Below are 17,714 nucleotides of genomic sequence, written 5' to 3'. Positions count from 1 at the left end.
TGCTGTCCCATAAAACTAAGGAGTCTGTCGCAAGGGCATCATCCTCCAAACTCTACATATCCCAGAATGCACAAACACATTACAATGATGTGAAAATGAGATGTCAGGAGAGGCCTAGGGGGAAAAAACTGACAAAGCACTCAGAAGATACGAGGAAATTTCAGTATCTCTGTAACATGGGGCACATGGGATGGCATGCTTTACCTTTTCATTTCCTGTAAAACTGTCAGCAGCACATGGACCCACACACCATAGGGCAGATGGCAATGGGACATTAATGTCACAGAAAAAACACAGTGCTCAATCCCTGGTTTAAGCTCACCTCTCTACACAGTCTACAGTGAGACAATATCACCTTTAAGTGTGAAGCTTAACAGGATTCTCCTTTCTTTTTCATTTACCATGAGTCCATTGTAATCCTTTTTTAAACTCTGGATTAATAGTCTTCAATTTCTCCATGCATATTTGGCAAATATAAAAGAATATAATGGTAATATACAATGGTAAGCTGTATTAAACAAATCTATTTAGACTCAACCATCAGTTTAGAAAAACAATAGAAAACATGAAAATTAATGGAAACATGTATCATAAATGAACAAAAAAAAAAACTGTTTTCAATACTAATAATATAAGAAATGTTATAAATTGTAAATGCATTACTGTATATCCTTTATTATTAGAACCTGTAAGACAATTCAAATAGTTAACCCACTATATTCTTTTGTTAGCTGTTAGCTTTATGACAGGTAAATCAATGCATTCACATCACAAGAAGTCTTTTATCTGGGCAGAGGGCCAAACACTGAATGCTAAACGAGGTCAAGCAGGTTTGTCGGAAAATTTCCTCTATCCATTTGGAGATATGCACTTAAACTCCAAATGTGCCCAGATGTCACAGGTGGTTTATGTGAAGGAGGCGTCTACTTATTCAGTGGAGAACCGGCAACTTATTGTCACCAGATTGGAAATTAGCAGTTCGCGAAGCCTTTTGGCCTATGTGGGGCCTGTCGGATTACAAACCAGCACAGGCAATAATTTTCAATTGTATTGGGCTGTTAGAAGCACTGACCTCTCGGGGCCAAACATTCTCTGACAGGAGCACTGCAAGAATACTGATGATAATACAGTGCTTCATCTGGAGGGTTCAGTGATCTTCATAGAAAGAGACTGTGACAGAGCACACAATACTAGCAAACCATTGCAAAACAGCATTCTGCCTCTTCATTCAAGCAGAGAGGTGTCCTTCAAGTAGCATAATAATTGCTTTAACAAATGACATGGACTCGCAAAAAGACATGATATCAGATCTCGCAGAAGATCTGAAAAAATGAAAAAAATGAAGAGAAAGAAATGTAGGCAGTTGAAATGTATCTCTGTACATTACAGCAGAGAACGGTTGACATCTGATGAAAAGAAAGCACCGTACCCCTAGTGGTGTACATCGACTCGATGGGATTCCTTTTCCCATTTACAGAAAGGAAAAGGGCATCAATTTCCTGAAGTGGTGGCGTAATTCAAGCCACAAATAGTGAATTAATGTGAAAATAGCAAAAAGGGAGGTAAGATCATCTTCATGCAACACGTTACAGATAAAGGTATGGTACAGGGTGACTGGCACTCTGGCGAACTATTTCCTGAATTGATTTCACAGTTTATTCCCTGCACAACCCATGCCTTTAAATATGCATTCAAAGGCCACATTATGAAGCATTTGCCGAATATTACCTTTAAATAGTGAATGGTGAAAATACATATAAAAAATAAAATGAAAAAACATTACGTATTGCAATTCAAGAGGATTTATACATCAGATTTGCATGAACATGAAAATATTCAGGATACAGTCACAAAACAGCAGAATATGATTGTAGGCACTATTTCAGAGTGCTAAATACAGTTACATTCACCAGGGTTCTGCACCATTCAGAACTGATCTGAAGAAGCCTTTTCAATTACAATTCAATTGAAGGAATTTGAACCGAAGCGGAAGACAGGATGCGGAATTGCAATTCAAAGTTGAATGTAGAGAAGAAGAATTACAACAAATTGAAATTCAAATAAATTCAAAGACATAACAATAGACAGACAGACACATATAACAACAGACAGCTATGATAGATTTAACAAATATATCAATATAATGACAGACAGACAGATAGATCAACAGGAGAGTTGTATCTATGGTTGCAAATTACCTCACTTTTATCTTTTATATTCATTTTAAGTCCAGAAGCTCTGCAAAAGGACACACCTGACTGACTTTGGCCTTTACTTATTCGAGAGGACATGAAATGATGCAGTGGAGAGTGAGCAGAGAAGCAAACGCCTAGTCTAATTTTCCAGAGATGTAGATTTAAATGTGCAGAGGTGGACACCTCAGTGACTCCTCAACAGTTGGATCTGATTATCTTTCAGACTCAAAAGCATTTCTGGTATCCTTGTATGAAAGTTCAAAAACCTTCAATTTAAAATGGAGGAAAGCTTTCAGTTGTTAAGTAGTCTTGACATTTCAAAAAAACTGGTGGATTACTAGCAGACTCCTGGCTGGATGATAGGAAGCCTTTAAGATCAAGATACCGGATGTATCTAGGGACTTTTAGGGATGCTTTTCCATTTAACCTTGTATTGTGTAGCCAAACCTCAAGGTAGAGGCTGTCCACTCTAAAGAACACTACATTAAATAGAAATTCTGCCCAAGGAATTGGCCCCAGGCCATCTGAACAAATACATATTTTTCCTTTAATTGCATAACCTAAGAGGTTAATCTCCAGGGATGTCTTGGATGGGGGCTTCAGCTGCAATCCATCTGGGTTTACCATCCCACTCCCAATCATCAAAATCCCTGCCACGAGGCACATGCACTATGATGTGCCTCTCAGAAATTGGGCCCAGCATTAATGGCAGGCAGAGCGGGGCGACATTTGAATCCTTCCTGTGTACGCTTTGGCCTGAGCTCTCATCCCAGCAGGTTCAAGGACCTTGCGCCATGCACAGCTGCCCACTTCAATAAATGCACAATCTGTCAGTGCTTGCTGCTGTTGGGCGCCACCAGCGACTTGCACTTTCCATTAGTGATCATGCTGAAACATGCACGAAGAACAGAGAGAAAGCCAAAAAAACACATTTATGCTCATACAGGGTCTCATTTACAAACAACTGTGCAGTGTTCTTTCTTAATAGTGCAAAAAAATAAAAAATAAAGTTAAAGTGTTCAATTTACACAAGAGCATGTGTGTATATAAATACAAATATATATTATCATTATTAATATAATTATTATAATTACAATATTTACTATTTATCTATCTATCTATCTATCTATCTATCTATCTATCTATCTATAACAGGTTTATACATAAATAAATATATATATATATATATATATATATATATATATATATATATATATATATATATACACACAGTCATGGGCAAAAGTTTTGAGAATTACATAAATATTAGTTTTCAAAAAGTTTGCTGCTAAACTGCTTTTAGATCTTTGTTTCAGTTGTTTCTGTGATGTACTGAAATACAATTACAAGCACTTCATACGTTTCAAAGGCTTTTATCGACAATTAAATGACATTAATGCAAAGAGTCAGTATTTGCAGTGTTGGCCCTTCTTTTTCAGGACCTCTGCAATTCGACTGGGCATGCTCTCAATCAACTTCTGGGCCAAATCCTGACTGATAGCAACCCATTCTTTCATAATCACTTCTTGGAGTTTGTCAGAATTAGTGGGTTTTTGTTTGTCCACCCGCCTCTTGAGGATTGACCACAAGTTCTCAATGGGATTAAGATCTGGGGAGTTTCCAGGCCATGGACCCAAAATTTCAACATTCTGGTCCCCGAGCCACTTAGTTATCACTTTTGCCTTATGGCACGGTGCTCCATCGTGCTGGAAAATGCATTGTTCTTCACCAAACTGTTGTTGGATTGTTGGAAGAAGTTGCTGTTGGAGGGTGTTTTGGTACCATTCTTTATTCATGGCTGTGTTTTTGGGCATATTTGTGAGTGAGCCCACTCCCTTGGATGAGAAGCAACCCCACACATGAATGGTGTCAGGATGCTTTACTGTTGGCATGACACAGGACTGATGGTAGCGATCACCTTTTCTTCTCCGGACAAGCCTTTTTCCAGATGCCCCAAACAATCGGAAAGGGGCTTCATCGGAGAATATGACTTTGCCCCAGTCCTCAGCAGTCCATTCACTATACTTTCTGCAAAAGATCAATCTGTCCCTTTTGGTTTTTTTTTGAGAGAAGTGGCTTTTTTGCTGCCCTTCTTGACACCAGGCCATCTTCCAAAAGTCTTGGCCTCACTGTGCGTGCAGATGTGCTCACACCTGCCTGCTGCCATTCCTGAGCAAGCTCTGCACTGGTGGCACTCCGATCCCGCAGCTGAATCCTCTTTAGGAGACGATCCTGGAGCTTGCTGGACTTTCTTGGACACCCTGAAGCCTTCTTTACAAGAATTGAACCTATTTCCTTGAAGTTCTTGATGATCCTATAAATTGTTGACTTAGGTGCAATCTTAGTAGCCACAATATCCTTGCCTGTGAAGCCATTTTTATGCAACGCAATGATGGATGCACGCGTTTCTTTGTAGGTCACCATGGTTAACAATGGAAGAACAATGATTTCAAGCATCACCCTCCTTTTAACATGTCAAGTCTGCCATTCTAACCCAATCAGCCTGACATAATGATCTCCAGCCTTGTGCTCGTCAACATTCTCATCTGAGTTAACAAGACGATTACTGAAATGATCTCAGCAGGTCCTTTAATGACAGCAATGAAATGCAGTGGAAAGGTTTTTTTGGGATTAAGTTAATTTTCCATGGCAAAGAAGGACTATGCAATTCATCTTATCACTCTTCATAACATTCTGGAGTATATGCAAATTGATCATTGCGTTGCATAAAAATATATATATAAATATGTATTATTGTTGTAATTATTATTGTTATTATTATTATTTTATAAAACATTTACTATATAATTATAACATAACTAAAATGTCAAGAGAGACTCTAAAAGGAATAGGCTTCATAAAAAAATTAAAAAAAAAATTGTATGGCTGCCTGCAAACATGCATGGAAATGTGGGATTTTTGAAGTTAATTTTCAGAATTGCTGAACCAAGATGTTTCAGGGTTTGAAAGCTGTCACACGATTACAATGTAAAGCGTTGTCTTACACAAAAGCACAAACCCATTTTCTGCTCAACACATGACACAGCACTGCAGCGTTTAATTAAAACTGAGCAGCTGTAACAAGCAAAAAACTCTTGAAGGGGCTGTTAAGCAGGTCATTGGATGTTGAGAGGGATTCATGTTGGAATTCGAATTCGACGCCTCTAATTAAATGCTGAATTTTTGTGCACCTGACATCATGCTTGATTAGCAAGTTTGACAAAGGGATCACACTGCAATAAAACAATTACAATCAATTCTGTAGAGCCCAACTGTTTCAGAAGAAAGCAATCTCTTCCTCCTTTGGGACAAGTTTGTGGTGATCGCCACACACTATGGAGGGATAAAGTTAGGGCTGTAATTATTCCGTTTGCACAGACATGGGCAGACAGGGATCTCAGATTCTGCTTTGTAAAGAAGCCTTTGAGGCTCTGACCTGCCAGTCTCCTCAAATGTATTTGATTCGGCTTTGCTGTGATAGATGGAGCTTGATCTCCACCTACAGGCTGCTGGGAAATCTCTTCTGCACATGATGCAGAGATGGGGAGGGGGCGCAATCAATGCGACTAATTCAAGAACTGCAGCAGAACGAAAATGCCACCAAGAGGAAGAAAAAAAGCAGCAGGATGATTCAGTTTGAAGGCACTGCAGTTATGTCTGTGGTGAAAACAATCTACATACCTTAATCGCAGTATAATGACCTGTGAGCAAGAGACTGCAGGAGCAGCTTGCACAATACAGCTATTGATTCAGGACAATCTATTAATTACCATTAGATTTCACTGCAGCAGGTGATTTTAATGCAAATACCCAATGCTCAGATGGTTGAGTGTTAATGGTGGATGGTGGAAAAGCAGCGTGCGGCATCTTTTTCCGAGAACAAAAGCTCTTGAGAGGTGTTGACACCACACTTTTGCAATTGATTCAAATTCCTTCTTATTCCTCCTCCTGCTTGGCTTGCGTTTCTCTGGATGAGACATTTGTTCTTCTCTCTGTCCATCCCCATGAGTACAACGGGATGAGCTCGAGAGCAAACGAAAAGAAAGTCAAACATTTGTCATCAGGAATACAAAAGCAAACACTAAATCACTGCTGAATAAACTCCAGTGTTCTCGATGACTGTAACATGCTGGAAATAAAAAGAAGGAAACTGAAAAGCGCACACGAGTCACTCCATGCAAGAAATACCATTTGTGTCCACATTTAACAAAGCGCAAAACTGGCTATTGTGGCTGATAGAACTCATCAAGAATTCCATATTCATAATTTTTTTCCGCATATTGATGTCTTTTCATATTGATGTCTTTTTCATTGTTATCTTAAGATTGGACAAAAATTTTTAGAAGAACTTAAAGATATTTTTGAGATGATTTAGATACAAATATTTAAGAATACATCTTACAGGTACTTACTTTCGAATTTACTGTTCCAACACCTGTTCCTTGAATGACTCAGATATATACAGCACCTATTCACAAGCATAACTCATCTACTCAAACCCCCTCCACACAAAAGTCTTCAAAGCCTACGCCTACGTATTTGCACCCTATATCCATTTTTCTAGTGAACAGATCGTTCTGCAGCTGAGGCTGTGTTAGTCATAATCACATACGTCATCAGACGGCCGTCTCTCCCCATCCTCAATCTTCTTAAGAAACTCAAAGTCACCCGTATCTCATTTTTCATCACCCTATCCCACCTCCACGCATGATGCCTCAACAGAGGACCACACGACACAACAGGACGGCCTTTCTTTTCAAATTTCATTTTCTTCTAGAAGTACAAATGCAGCATCCCCGGTGTCTCTTTGAGCAGAGTCAGCATGGTACAACCCCTGATCTTCCAGAAAACCCAGAAATAAAGCAAACCGACTTTTTATGAGAAAAAAAAAAGAAAGAAGAAGGGATGCGACACAAGAAAGCATGAGGAGAACATCATAAGAATAGTGTTAAACAACACAAGATGTGGAAGTTGTGCGTTTAAAAATACAGTCTGAACTGGTGTTCTGTGGAATTTGTCTTAATAAAGCACAGTTTATCAACTTTCATTTTAGAATTCATAATCTCACTGTCTACCGGTAGAATCACATCTATCTGTTTTATGGATTTAAAAAAAAAATTGCTTTGTTTTATATAAATTATTTCATTGATCTTCAGAAACTATACATTTTATAATCAATGCATTGTAGTGAAGATTTTTGCACATTTTAAACCACTAAAGTAAAACGGTTTCGGCCCAAGGATGCAGTCTTAATGAATGCTCCTTTTCTTATTGTGCACAATTCATCACAACGTGTTCTGAAAGAAACAAAAATTGATGTTTTTATATTCTTAATGACTTTCTTAAAAATGCTACCTTTCTCTGCATCTCACTTTTCTGTTTTCCTGACATCACCAAGGCCGTGCGTATGAAACAAATTATATTAAAAGTTCAGTGACTTTATTTCTTCGGAGGAACACAAAACAACATATTTTGAAGAATGTTTTCAAATGTTTTGTACATAAAACAAAAGTCTGTGGTATCAACATATATATATATATATATATATATATATATATATATATATATATATATATATATATATATATTTGTTGATACCACAATCTATTAACACAGAACACAAAAAATATATTTTGTAAAAAAAAAATTCAGAGAGAGAACAGAGAGAGAGAAAGAAAAAGAAAAACACCTAGAGAGGTAACACCACACCAGTACTCATCAAGTCAAATCATTTGAGATGTTTTTAGCAAAATTTCCAGGCCGAGTCAAACATCAATGAGCCTTAAACCTTAATAAGTACCATTCATAATATACTTTTTTTATGCCATTAATAATTTGTACTTTCACAGTGAATATTCTATTTCACTCTGAAATGCTGCAGTAAATGCATTGCATGTAAATGCTTCACGTTATCTACAAAACAGCATATTTTCCCTGCATTATGTTCTGGCACAAATCACTCTTAAGTTCTCCTGAAAACAAAAGTTTTGTTGTCAAAGTATATCTTATAGACTTCATCGAATCAATTTTGAGCATAAAATCATATTTTGTTTTGTTCTTGGAGAACCGGGGCCAACAGCTGGACAGGGGATTTGTGACGTGTCTACCTGCAGTCACTGTTAATCTGATGCTTTTCTGACTATGGAAGAAAGGGGTTTTGATTGGCTGGTTTGCATTGGCTGATAGCTAGTCTCTAGTACATTTGGCGCTGCTCAACAGATGCCACGCAGCTCTACTACTGACGGCCTGTTCCACGCAGCATCTGTTTGCAAACACTAATAATAATCAAGCAACTGTGCAATAACTTAATTTTATGTTACCTTGTCCCAGCATTCCTAAAAAATATTATTTAAAGTGGAAGCAATGAGGACTCAATTAAAGCGCGCATGCTTGTCACTGAGACATGTTTAATGCTATGAAGTCATAAAGAGAGGATGCAGTTCCAAAAAGCTGAGTTCAACCATGTTCATGAGCCCTTCCGACCTTGTTCAAGGAAAAGGTCACTTACTAATGTGTTTTTTTTTTTAATACACGCAGACAAGAGATTTATTCAGCCGAAAACTGCACTCATTTTAGCTTAATTTGACCAAAACGGTTCCACACAAATAAAATCATCCTGCGACTGAACTGACAGCTTTTGTAGGCTTATGTCACATTGTGCACGCACCATAATTTATAACCCGAGTGAATGGACATTAACGATGAGCTGCGGACTGGACTGTGCCGGCTCCCACAATGAAACTCAAACAATAAGGGCAGATGATGAATGAATATGAATGGAACATTTTCTAAAATGCAAGGTAAGAACATTTTATTTACTGCACCAAAATAGTGTCATTTAGTACTTACTGTAGTAGCCGTACAAAACAGAGTCTTCGATCTGCTGTCTGGTCTCATTGCTTGCTGCCCATTCCTGGATTTACAAAAAAAAAAAAAAAAAAAAATCACATCACTGCTGATTCATTTAGCACACTTAATAACAAATAATAATAATTAATAATATATAAAATAATAAAATTAACATAAACTCACATATACATGTATACATATAAACACACACACACACACATACACATATATACACACACACACACACACACACACACACATATATATATATATATATATATATATATATATATATATATATATATATATACACACACACACACACACATATATATACATATATATATATATATATATATATATATATATATACACACACACATATATATAAGCTTATGATCATTTTATAATTTTATATAATTGAAAACATATTACTGTGGCAGACATAAAAAGCACTTTTTTATCAAAAAATTGCTCTTTATTGCCATATCATTAAACAGATGTTTTATGAATATCAGGCATGATTAATTCTATATTGTAAATGAATAATACTGCATTAATATGTTAAATTGACTGTCTTATAAGATACACAGTGCAATACAATATAATAACAGGATTTGTATCTCATGTAAGGATAAAAACATGACCAACAAATATACTGTTTTATACAGTGAGGTAAAACATGATTTTTATGACAGGACTTCAAATGGTGCCATGGGACAGTGGTGATACAAAGAAGTGGCTCTCCAGGTGCAGTGTTTTTTTTTATTCCCAGTGTGTTAAAAATTCCATCAAAAACGTGACCTGACACTTTGATGACTCACAGGTTCTCGGAGTAGATCCAAATGCCAGAGAATTGCTGTCTGCCTTGCCGCAGTAAATCACTCTCTCTCTTCCTTTCTCTCTGTCTCGATGAACTCTATCGCACATTCATAACTCACCGTTTCATCATGCCAAAAGAGCAAACCCATAATTGCTACACCAGCACTAGAAAAACATAATTCCATTGTTGGATACTTGCTGTCAGCCTTAATGAATCTAACCAGGTCCAGAGATAATCAGATATTTCACAAATATATGTTGACCTATGAATTTCAATGACATTGCATAAAGATCAAACTCACAAAGACAAATGTATAGCTGTAATAGCTAACTTTTTTATATATATAATTTTCCAGTTTTCCAAGCATGTAATTAACAATTTTAAACTTCCCTGATATTCCAAGTTGTCCACAACCATGGGCACTGGAATTATTATATTTGCTCCTCATGGCATTTCTGTTAATATCTACAATTAATAAATAAATAAACATAATGTAAGGTAGTGTATGTGCTTATTTATAGAAGATCTTTAAATGCTTTTGAAAGAATCTTTTACACAAGGCTGAATTTATATGATTTTAACAAAACACAGTAAAAACAGTAATTTTGTTCAAAGTTCAAAAGAACTGCATGTTTTTCTAATACATTTAAAATATTTTTATTGTAATTTTTGATCAATTTAATGCATCCTTGCAGAAGAAATAAATTCACTTCTTTAAAAAAAATCTTATTTATTTACAATCTTATTTTATATCAAATATTATTTATTTACAATAAAGCCTTTAAAATAAATGTTAAGTCCAGTATGCATACTGGCTATTTAAAAAAATAAGGGAGGGGGGTGGACTGGAGAGGACAGTATCTCACTACAACACAGTAAACAAAACTGATATTTTTTAAGTGTCCAAATATTTCTTGAGGCCTCTGTAGGTGCCACAAATCTGTCTCCTAGTGTAAGCAGATCAGCTTTGTGGGTTTCCAAAGAACACCTACAGAATAACAAAGATCTGTAGAATAAAACAAGCCTGATTTAACAACAATTTATCAAGAAAACTCTAGCACTGCTACAAGTTTAGCAGTGAGACTGCATCCTCATTAGCCAAACCCAGGCCTGTCAATCATTGCTGTAATCTCTTTAGGGCAGAGAAACAGAAATAAACCTACAGAGTCCTACGTGCACAGGCTGCATTAAGAAGATGTTTAGTCGGGAAGGTTCCTCTGCCCATTAAGCCAGCTTACTTGACTGGAGGAGAGATACATTTGATCGTCACATCAGAAAAACGGATTACCGGAAGGCCGGAGCCAAGGAGATCGCTGCCATAATCTTACATGTTTATCCAAGACTTGATGGCTCCTTCCATCTCAACCACCTACAACAAAAAGCACCTGTCTGCCTGATTTATTATGCGATGTGAATCACAGCGGGCTTCAGAACGATTAGCAAGCGACATTTTCCCACCCATTTGTGTGAGCGTTTTTCATCAGAATCTGCTGTAAGCTTCCTAGAACAGTTAGAATAAATACTTTTCTACACAATATAACAAGGGCAAATGAGTCTTATACAAGTCGACAGCAAAACCTCACATTTCTGGGATATTCTTGGGCCTTCATAGCTCGGGTATGGGGGCAGAATGTTTGCTTATTTTATATAATAGAAATAGATTGTGAGCCGCAAATAAATGTAAAGAGATTCACCAAAGTTAAACACATTCAACAAATAAAGAATGAAATCCACAAATATATATTATAGGAGTTTCACAAAAATTAATTTAGTCAAAGTTACATGGGAAATTTCCTGTTTGTAACAACTGTGAATATCTGTGGATACTTTTTTATTTGTAAATCTCGTATTTATTTGTTAATTTGTGAAACTCCTTTATATATTAAAGAAATATGTTTGTGAATTTGTTTAATATTTGTGACTTTTAAATGTGATTCAAAATCAATTGAATTATCTAATATGCAAATATGCAACAGTTCTAACCCCATACTTCTATGTAAATCTGTTGACCACTTCGATCAATAAAAACACAACCCTACTCAACAACCCACACAATTTGAGATATTATTTATGTTCGTTACACAAATGAAGTTTAATCCTTGTAAAACTCTATGTAAGCAATAGTTCACCTTAGCAAACACAAATCACAAAAATTTAGATTTATACATCATCTGATGTATTTATTTATACATTCCATTGATGTATGGTTTATTAGGATCGGACAATATTTGGCCGAGATACAACTATTTGAAAATCTGGAATCTGAGGCTGCAAAAAAATCTAAATACTGAGAAAATCACCTTTAAAGTTGTCCAAATGAATTCTTAGCAATGCATATTACTAATCAAAAATTAAGTTTTGATATATTTATGGTAGGAAATTTACAAAAAAATCTTCATGGAACATTATCTTTACTTAATATGCTAATGTTTTTTGGCATAAAAGAAAAATCTATAATTTTGACCAATACAATTTTTTTTGGCTATTGCTCACAATATACCCCAGCAACTTAAATTTGATATTTCTGAACAGCTATAAAATGCTTTTAAAACTTGAAATAGTCAACCCTGGGAAATTCTATACTGTAGGTAAATAGAATCCTAGACTTTATTGATTTATGTTTCACAATACTCATAATTAACCCGGGTTTAACATTTAATCGTTGGTAATAATAAACTGACGTTTCACACTGCACATTTCTTATTATTTACGTTATCTGCAAATTTGCAGTGACAGTGTTATTAATTGGACAAAAGCATTGCAAATCCTCATATTATCAAGAACCATCAAGTTTTTCCTGATTGGACTTTTCAGACTAATAATGAATGAAAAAGATTGAAATGCTTCATTCCAATTTACATGATAATATAACCTCTTTGTACTGTATAGTGCTGATCTTTTCAATACATTAGACTACAGCGCTCTGTGACTCAAGATAATCTATTGAAAGTTCAAATGTTTTGAGGAAGGGTGTTACAAAAAGATCAGCCGCTTCATCAGAGATCTTGATTAACCCGATAAGGGTCACTGAGAATCTCTTTAGGTTAACCTCTTCTACTCCGCCTAGTCTGATGATCTCTCTGATATGAACAAGCAAGTCTGTCTTCTTCAGAACACTTCAAAACCCTCAACTTCCCATTAACGAAATGAAACCGGTAATGAATCTCGTCTAATTCTGATAAAGTAATATCTGGTCATGACCTTTTTTTTAACAATCCTAGGGCTGCTCATTACCTCAAATGAAAACCAGACCAGCACTGTCTGTCAATCTCAATTTATTCTGGACATTACAAACACTTGAGCAGTGATTTACACTGCCTGGTGAATATACTGCCGGTGTGTATGTATTTATTTTTAGATCAACCCTTTCGGTGGACAACTGTTGATAGTCAAAACATGTTTGACTATTAAACAATGGAAATAACCTCATGTCTGGCCCACATCTATTCAACATTCCATGTGTTTTGCAAAGACATCCATAAGTTCATGGTGCTGTAATGTAATGTAATCAAATACAAACACTGGAATTAGAAGTATCTGACCCTCGCTCTCCAATTAAAGGGACAGTTCACCCAAAAATGAAAATAGGGTAGTATATGTAAAATAGTGTATAATACATTTCTTGAACCTCAAGATGTTTAAAGTCTTATGAGTTTCAATTTCTGAGGGATTTTTAGAGAAGATATTATGCAGAGGTGCTTTTCCTATAGAATAAAGTGAAAGGTAGACTCTGCTGTGATTCAGATTGGAAAAAGGTGTCTTTAAAAAAAAAAGTGCATATAAAGCCATATTACAGAATTCTTTGAGATCCATCCTAGCTAGAATATCTCATTTGTGCAAATTTCCAAATTGCTATTGGTTCTAATATGTTGGCGAAAGTATTATGTTGCCAAAGTTTAAATATGTGGGAGTGCAAATTAGATTTGAGAGCTACAGAAAAAGTCAGCCTGACATAAAGCTGTTGTTTGACTTCAGAAGACTTGCAAAAGTTGTCTTAATTTCTTTTGAGGGCACTTTTTTCCATTTTAAAACTTGACAGGCTCGGGTCATAATGTGCTTTCATTGTACGCAAGGAAGTTACACAGAAGTTCTAAGTGAAGCACTCATTAAAGATCTCATGTCAGAGGAGGTAATTCTATGCTTAATTATTCATTATCCGTAAGGAAGAATGCTGGGGCTGTGGGTTCATTAATTATGCCATCCAGTTGCCATAGTAACCACTGTCTCGTTAGATCATTTGAGTCTCAGCGTAAAAGAAAGATGTGCTCAATTCAGTTTGTGAACTCAAATCTGAAGTACTGAACTCTCTTCTTATTGGATTTGATTGAATAATAGGAGGTTTTAGAAAGGAAATGCCACTGTATCCACAAGTGGTGACAATAAACTACTAATAGCAATAACATCCATGCCAGACATCCAAATCACTTATCGTACAGAGCTCTCATTTCATATGATTACTTTGTTTTGAACAATAAAACAAAATTAACAATGAATGAGAACATGGATAATAGAGCTACAGAGCTAGAGTTTTCATTAAGCAACATCTCTGTACAGGATTCTGGTTACCTTGTAAGTGCCATTGGGGTATTTCATGAAGGACACTAGGAAGATGTCAACAGGAAGAAGAGCCGATGTGATGAGCGCAATGGCCAGAGCGCATATCGCAGTGATGGTGGAGATCACCTCGCTCTCCTGCCGGCTCTGATATTTCCGAATATAGACCCAGCAGAAGGCCACGATGACCTGAAGATACAAGTGAACAATATGGGAATTGCATCAAAATATTCCATTTAAATTAATGTTATGTACTATACCACTAGTCTCATGATTTTTGAGCCTAAAGGCTAATGGTTAAATGCTTGAAATAAGTTTTGTAGACAAATATCAATTCCGTCAGTGTTCAAATGTCTTAATTAATTAATTACATTTTTAACATAAGAGTTTGACCAGAGTAAAGGTAAGGATATCAGCTAGGCATAAATGTATCATTTATTTATAATTTATTAAACTCACACATAGATTTTATGGTTTAACCGGCCTAAATCTCTCTGGTGTCAGACCGATGAGTGTTATAACAGACAGCTGGCCTTCCCATAACACAAACTCACTTTAAAGGCCATGCAAGCCTTACAAGTGCTATTTAGATAACTCAAAACATGATTTAATATTGCAATTCTGGCCTAGCAGGCAATAGCTCCTCTCTAAGAATGAAGAAAAAGGCCTACAGTATTAGGAGCCTCTGAGACAGCGGTCTCTGAAAAGCATTATATACAGTACTTCATAAAAAAAAAAAAAACACTAATAGAGTCCAACTTTAAAAAGAAACTTGTTTCAGACTGAAAGGTTGTATTCCAAACACAACCCTCTTTATAAGCTCTCAGGACACAGCTAAAATTAGCTTGTGATTACAGGATGCTGTTTTCAGACAAGATCAATTAAGAGCCCTATGCGTATTAGATTCTGCTTGAATTGTTGGTCAGATAATGACCCAACGCTCTGCATTTAAATCAGGATGCACCAAATCAATTATATAACAGGAAATACTGCTCTCTTTGCACTTGATAAACTTGAGAAGGATGCACTTTAATTAGAAAATGAAGTCTCGGGCAGCACTTTAATTAAACGCCTCGACCAGGTAGAATAAAAATAGATTATATTTAAAGGTGCGGTGTGTCTGTACCACTAAATGGTATTGCAAAAATAAAACGATTTCCTGAACATTGCAACCATCAGCCATTGGTCACCAAACAAAGAAAGCTATGAAGTAATAGTACCCCTAAACAGTAATAGTAAGCATTAAGTAAGCAGTTAAGGACATACAATTAAATAATACATTAAAAATATGGTAGGTAAAATCTTTTAATTTTAATAACACATGTACTTGTACTTGAATATAAACTGCACTATATTATAGAAATTGGAGGGATCTATTTCTAGTAAAAGAGTTCCATTCGTCTATTTTTAGAAATATCGATTTCTAGTTAAACAGTTTAGTGTGACAACTTAGTAAAAATCTACATATATAATGTAGCTGCAAACATAAACAGGTTTATGATATGGCGTATATAATCATAATAGTTAGATCTATTCACTTATGTGATATATGTACCAGGAAAAGATACACATCGACCAGGATAATACGTGACAGAATACACGCGGAAATCCCGCGTTCAACAACGTAATACTAGTAAATACACGTTATAATGGGTACTTCATATATCTCACCAGTAAAACAATGGTGAAAATAGACCATCCGAGCACAGATTCGGAGAGTAATGCGACTGGGGTCGCCATGACTGCTTCACTTCCTGCAACACGGCTGACGCTCGCCCTGTGACCGGCGACGTCACACAACACACGGGAGCGTTCTGGCTCAAAAACAAGACAAACTAAACTTTTTTTTTTTTGTGAAATTTTACATACATTAATTATATCTCGATTATATAATTTAATATTATAAACTAAACACTTTAGAACACTTTATAAATGTTAATTTCAAATATTAGTCAGATTAAGACAGATTTCATTTTATTATTTATTTTATTCTTATTAAATTTGTATTTCTTTACTGTTTTTGATTCTGTGATCTAAATGCACACAATTGTTGAATTGTAATTGAATTTGAACTTTTGAAATTGTTAATTTTTGCAATAAAAAGTAGTTTGAATTACTAATGTTTTGTGGGAGGGGGGACTCTTATTTAGGACTCTTATTATAGTCTTACAATGAAATACATTAGAATCAGAATGAATCAGAATGAGCTTTATTGCCAGGTATGTTTACACATACGAGGAATTTGTTTTCGTGACAGAAGCTCCGCAGTGCAACATAATGACAGTGACAGAACAAAAAACACAAAATGGAATAAAAAAATTTAAAAAATACAAATAGGTAGGTAAGGAACGAAAATATACAAATTGACAATGTATGACAGGTATATTATGTGCAAAAAATTTAAGTGTACGCTAAGTATGTGTGTTAGATAAATAAGTGTATGTATATATAAATATAAATAGTGTATAGTTCTGGTGCTCAGTGCTCTGTAGCGTCGACCAGATGGCAACAGTTCAATGAGGTAGTGTGCTGGATGTGAGGGGTCCAGAGTGATTTTGCCAGCCCTTTTGCTCACTCTGGATAAGTACAGTTCTTGAAGAGAAGGGAGGGTTGTACCGATGATTCGCTCAGCAGTCCGGACTACCCTCTGTAGTCTTCTGAGGTCAGATTTAGAAGCTGAGCTGAACCAGACAGTTACTGAATTGCAGAGGATAGATTCGATGATGGTGGAGTAGAACTGTTTCAGCAGCTCCTGTGGCAGGTTAAACTTCCTCAGCTGGCGAAGGAAGTACAACCTCTGCTGGGCCTTTTTCACAATGGAGTCAATGTGAATGTCCCACTTCAGGTCCTGAGAGATAGTGGTGCCCAGGAACCTGAATGACTCCACTGCAGTCACAGTGCTGTTCATGATGGTGAGTGGGGGGAGTGCAGGGGGGTTTCTCCTGAAGTCCACGATCATCTCCACTGTTTTGAGTGTGTTAAGCTCCAGGTTGTTGAGACTGCACCAGACAGCCAGCTCTTTAACCTCCTGTCTGTAAGCAGACTCGTCACCGTCCTGAATGAGGCCGATGAGTGTGGTGTCGTCTGCAAACTTCAGGAGTTTGACAGAGGGGACCTTAGATGTGCAATCATTGGTGTACAGGGAGAAGAGCAGTGGGGAGAGAACACAGCCCTGGGGAGCTCTGGTGCTGATTGTACGGGTGCTGGATGTGTATTTTCCCAGCCTCACTAGCTGCTGCCTGTCTGTCAGGAAGCTGTTGATCCACTGACAGACGGAGGTGGGCACGGAGAGC

General features: G+C 36.4%; 1 protein-coding gene across 2 annotated transcripts in view; it reads right to left on the bottom strand.

Annotated features, from left to right (window-relative positions):
- The window catches only part of LOC132110481 (lysosomal cobalamin transport escort protein LMBD1), a 71,758-nt gene extending 55,538 nt beyond the window's left edge, over positions 1-16,220 (bottom strand). For both annotated transcript variants that reach the window (XM_059517120.1, XM_059517121.1), the window contains exons 1-3: positions 16,093-16,220; positions 14,434-14,610; positions 9,045-9,108 (exon numbers count right to left, since the gene is read on the bottom strand). In XM_059517120.1, the coding sequence (XP_059373103.1) occupies positions 9,045-9,108; positions 14,434-14,610; positions 16,093-16,161 (310 nt within the window). In that variant the 5' untranslated portion in view covers positions 16,162-16,220. The remainder of the gene's footprint in view (positions 1-9,044; positions 9,109-14,433; positions 14,611-16,092) is intronic.
- Positions 16,221-17,714: the final 1,494 nt, after the last annotated feature.

This window comes from Carassius carassius, chromosome 30 (assembly GCF_963082965.1).
Source record: "Carassius carassius chromosome 30, fCarCar2.1, whole genome shotgun sequence".
In the NCBI taxonomy this organism is placed as follows: Eukaryota; Metazoa; Chordata; class Actinopteri; order Cypriniformes; family Cyprinidae; genus Carassius; species Carassius carassius.
The sequence above is the reverse complement of the archived record's forward strand: the minus strand, read 5'-3'. Positions and strand labels throughout refer to the sequence as shown.